This window comes from Penaeus japonicus, unplaced genomic scaffold (genome assembly GCF_977035675.1).
Source record: "Penaeus japonicus unplaced genomic scaffold, GWHDUDI00000001_assembly GWHDUDI00000019, whole genome shotgun sequence".
Classification (NCBI taxonomy): domain Eukaryota; kingdom Metazoa; phylum Arthropoda; class Malacostraca; order Decapoda; family Penaeidae; genus Penaeus; species Penaeus japonicus.
Window position 1 is genome coordinate 28,042,244 of NW_028234421.1, and position 2,974 is coordinate 28,045,217.

A 2,974-nucleotide genomic window follows, 5' to 3' on the forward strand; every position below is an offset into this window, starting at 1 on the left:
ATGTATGGATGTATGCATGCATGCCTGTATGTATGTATGTATATATGTATGTATGTATGTATGTATGTATGTATGCATGCATGCATGCATGCATGCATGCATGCATGCATGTATGTATGTATGCATGTACGTATGCATGCATGCATGTATGCATGTACGTATGCATGCATGCATGTATGTACGTATGCATGCATGCATGTATGTATGCATGTACGTATGCATCCATGCATGTATGTATGCATGCATGCCTTGTTTTTTTCTTTTTTTTCCCCAAGTTTATGGTGATTTTGATTTTTTTTTTTTTTTTAAGGTGTGATTCAGTATTTTGGCAGAATGACGTTAAGTCCTTTTCTCCTCCACCCCTGCCTTCACAGTTGCGTCACTGCTGTCATGCCTGCACCAACTGCGCCAGGAAAATGTCCGGCTAGAGGAGACAGTGAGCTCCTTAATAGCCCGCAGAGACCACCTGCTGGCTGTCAACGCCCGCCTCTCAGTGCCGCTCAACTCCCCCTCAACGGCTAATGCCAACGCTTCCTCCAATGCCAACCCGGCTCCTTCCTCTGTGTCAGGCTCCTCCTCATCCTCATCATCCTCATCCTCAGCTCCCCCTCCTCAGCCTGCCACTGTGGCAACGACCCACGCACCTAACCCCAGACCCCCCAGCAGCGGCTCAGCCCCTGCACCCCCGCCCCCCAGGCCCCACTCACAGGGCCATCATCCCTCAGGTGCGTTAAAGGGCCAAGCCTCTTGTCCTGGCTGTTTACTCTGTGGATAACAATTGTTTTCCATGGAATTGTTATTATGTTTATTTGATATGAAGTTTGATTTTTAGGAAAAATATTATGTTCTGAAGGAAAAGTAATTGTCAAATTTGAATATTAGCATAAGAATTATAGATAAAAATTTATATTATAATGGACATTACTTTAAATAAAACAGATTTTAAGAATATTTCTTAGTTATTTTACTGTATAAAGTTAGATAACCAAATAGTTGGATATGTTGTTAGATGAATAAAGAATGCTGATGATCATTAATATCTTCCATGGCACTATCAGGAGGCAGCACACACCCCAGTGGCACCACCCCTGGTGGAGGCAGCTCAGGCCACAGGGGAGCCTCCCCCCACGACCGGCGTGGTCCATCACCCCACGAGAGGAGGGGCACCTCTCCCCCCCAGTGATCGTCGGCCCTCCTCCACCCTTGCGTGAAATTCTAGGGTGCCAGATAAACCGCTACCGAAGGAGGGCCATTCCCTCGAACTCAGAGCACAACAGGCATCCCCAATGTTGCTCGGGAGCTCCAGTGCGAGCACAGCAGTCCAAGCCAACATCCCTGAGGTGGGTGGCATTTGCCTTTGTTTTTTTACTTCTTTTTATCTTACATGTTTAACAGTTTTATCTCTCTTAAAGAAAAAAGAAATGGACATTGTGTGATTTCCAACTTTTGTTAATTCATGGATTTAGTCACGGTAGTGCTCCTTAAGCGAATGTGTGTTGTCCATACTTTGTAAAATTGATTAACTCACATTGTGTCCACAGATTTTCTTATTTAATCACAGTCTGCTCTACAGGCTTTGGGAGAAAAAGCTCTATGAGCTTATGTGTATAGGATAATGTCACGCAAGTTACAGAGTTATTATACTATTGTGTTACTATAACTTAGGCTTTTTTGTCAAAATTGAGCATGTTTTGGATATGGTAATTGCGGTAATTTGCTAGTCTGGCGCTTATCCAGACATAGTCGGCGTGCAGGCGGGGGGGCAACTACACTACATTGTGTCGCACCACATGGTGTGTGTGCCTCCCTGATGGCCCTGCAGTGCTGGTCTCCCTTCCCACCCCCACCGTCAGTACACCTACCCCCTTCTACATGCCTCCCCCCTCCCCCTCCCCCTCACTTCAAATGGTTTTTTTTCTCCCTCACATGGGCCACCAAGCCACAAGCCTCTCCCACACGGGGCCCATCTACAACCCACGGCCCTCCGCCAGGCCCCCCTCATGGCCGCCTCCCCCTATGTATCAGTATATTTTTTTATTATTCCACAGCTCAGCACCAGCAAGTCGCCCCCCAACTCCATGCAGCCGCGGCCCTCTGCATCACGTCGTGCGTGGGTGCCTGGTCAGGATGCACATGGGGGGACACCTCCCCCTCAGCACCCATGGCCACTCTTGGGGCCCTGTGTGCGAGCTATCCAGTGTACCAGAATTGGATGGATTCACCACCCGTTGTGCTTGCCCAGAGGCCCACATCATTCGCCCTGTGCCACCTCTCAACCACCTCATCGCCTCCTCATGCTCAAAGTGAGTCCAGGATTCTCGTATGGTTTGTAAACAAGACTTGGGTATCTTGGTGCAGGCATTTGATGGCGTTTTTTTTTTTTTTTTGGCTTGTTTCAAATGGCAATACTTACAGAGTCATATGTAATATAGTATAGGGCGGATTAGTAAGTAAATCAGGGAGCGAACTAAGCAACTTATCCAGTATTTTAGTAATTACATCCATGAATGTCCATTGTCTGCGAATAAAGGATTCCGTTACAGGCAATATTGACTGAATAGATTAAGATAGGAAAAAATTCCCACCTTTGTGCGAAATATATTTTGGCCTCCTTGGAACGTTTTTTAACTACTGCTGAACAACTCGCACGCCCTTCTAAACAGGTGTTGCTGCGGCGGGACATGTGTCGAATCTGGGCCGCGGAGGTACCCGGAGATCATTGAGAGAAAATGAACATAGAGACGCATGGGCTAGACATCGCAGAAGATAACAACTGGAGTGACAAAACTTTGCAGGCCTACTAGCCCCAAGGCCCCTAGTGCAGAAGCTTCTAGGGTCTTGACCCTCTGCCAGCGCTTTAATCCCTTAAGCCCCCTCGCCGCCCCCCCCTTACCTTTCCCCACAGCTGGCTGATAGTTATGGGAAGTCTAGGCAGTGCAGCAGGTGGACCTGGTTCCAGGATCAGAAAAAGTCC

General features: G+C 47.6%; 1 protein-coding gene across 1 annotated transcript in view; it reads left to right on the plus strand.

The window, feature by feature from the left end:
* The window catches only part of LOC122246913 (zinc finger protein zfp-1), a 31,359-nt gene extending 28,589 nt beyond the window's left edge, over window positions 1-2,770 (plus strand). The window contains 7 exon segments of the mRNA XM_086547146.1: window positions 375-725; window positions 1,059-1,186; window positions 1,189-1,340; window positions 2,049-2,130; window positions 2,133-2,180; window positions 2,183-2,303; window positions 2,664-2,770. Of these exon segments, the coding sequence (XP_086403272.1) occupies window positions 375-725; window positions 1,059-1,186; window positions 1,189-1,340; window positions 2,049-2,130; window positions 2,133-2,180; window positions 2,183-2,303; window positions 2,664-2,770 (989 nt within the window).
* Window positions 2,771-2,974: the final 204 nt, after the last annotated feature.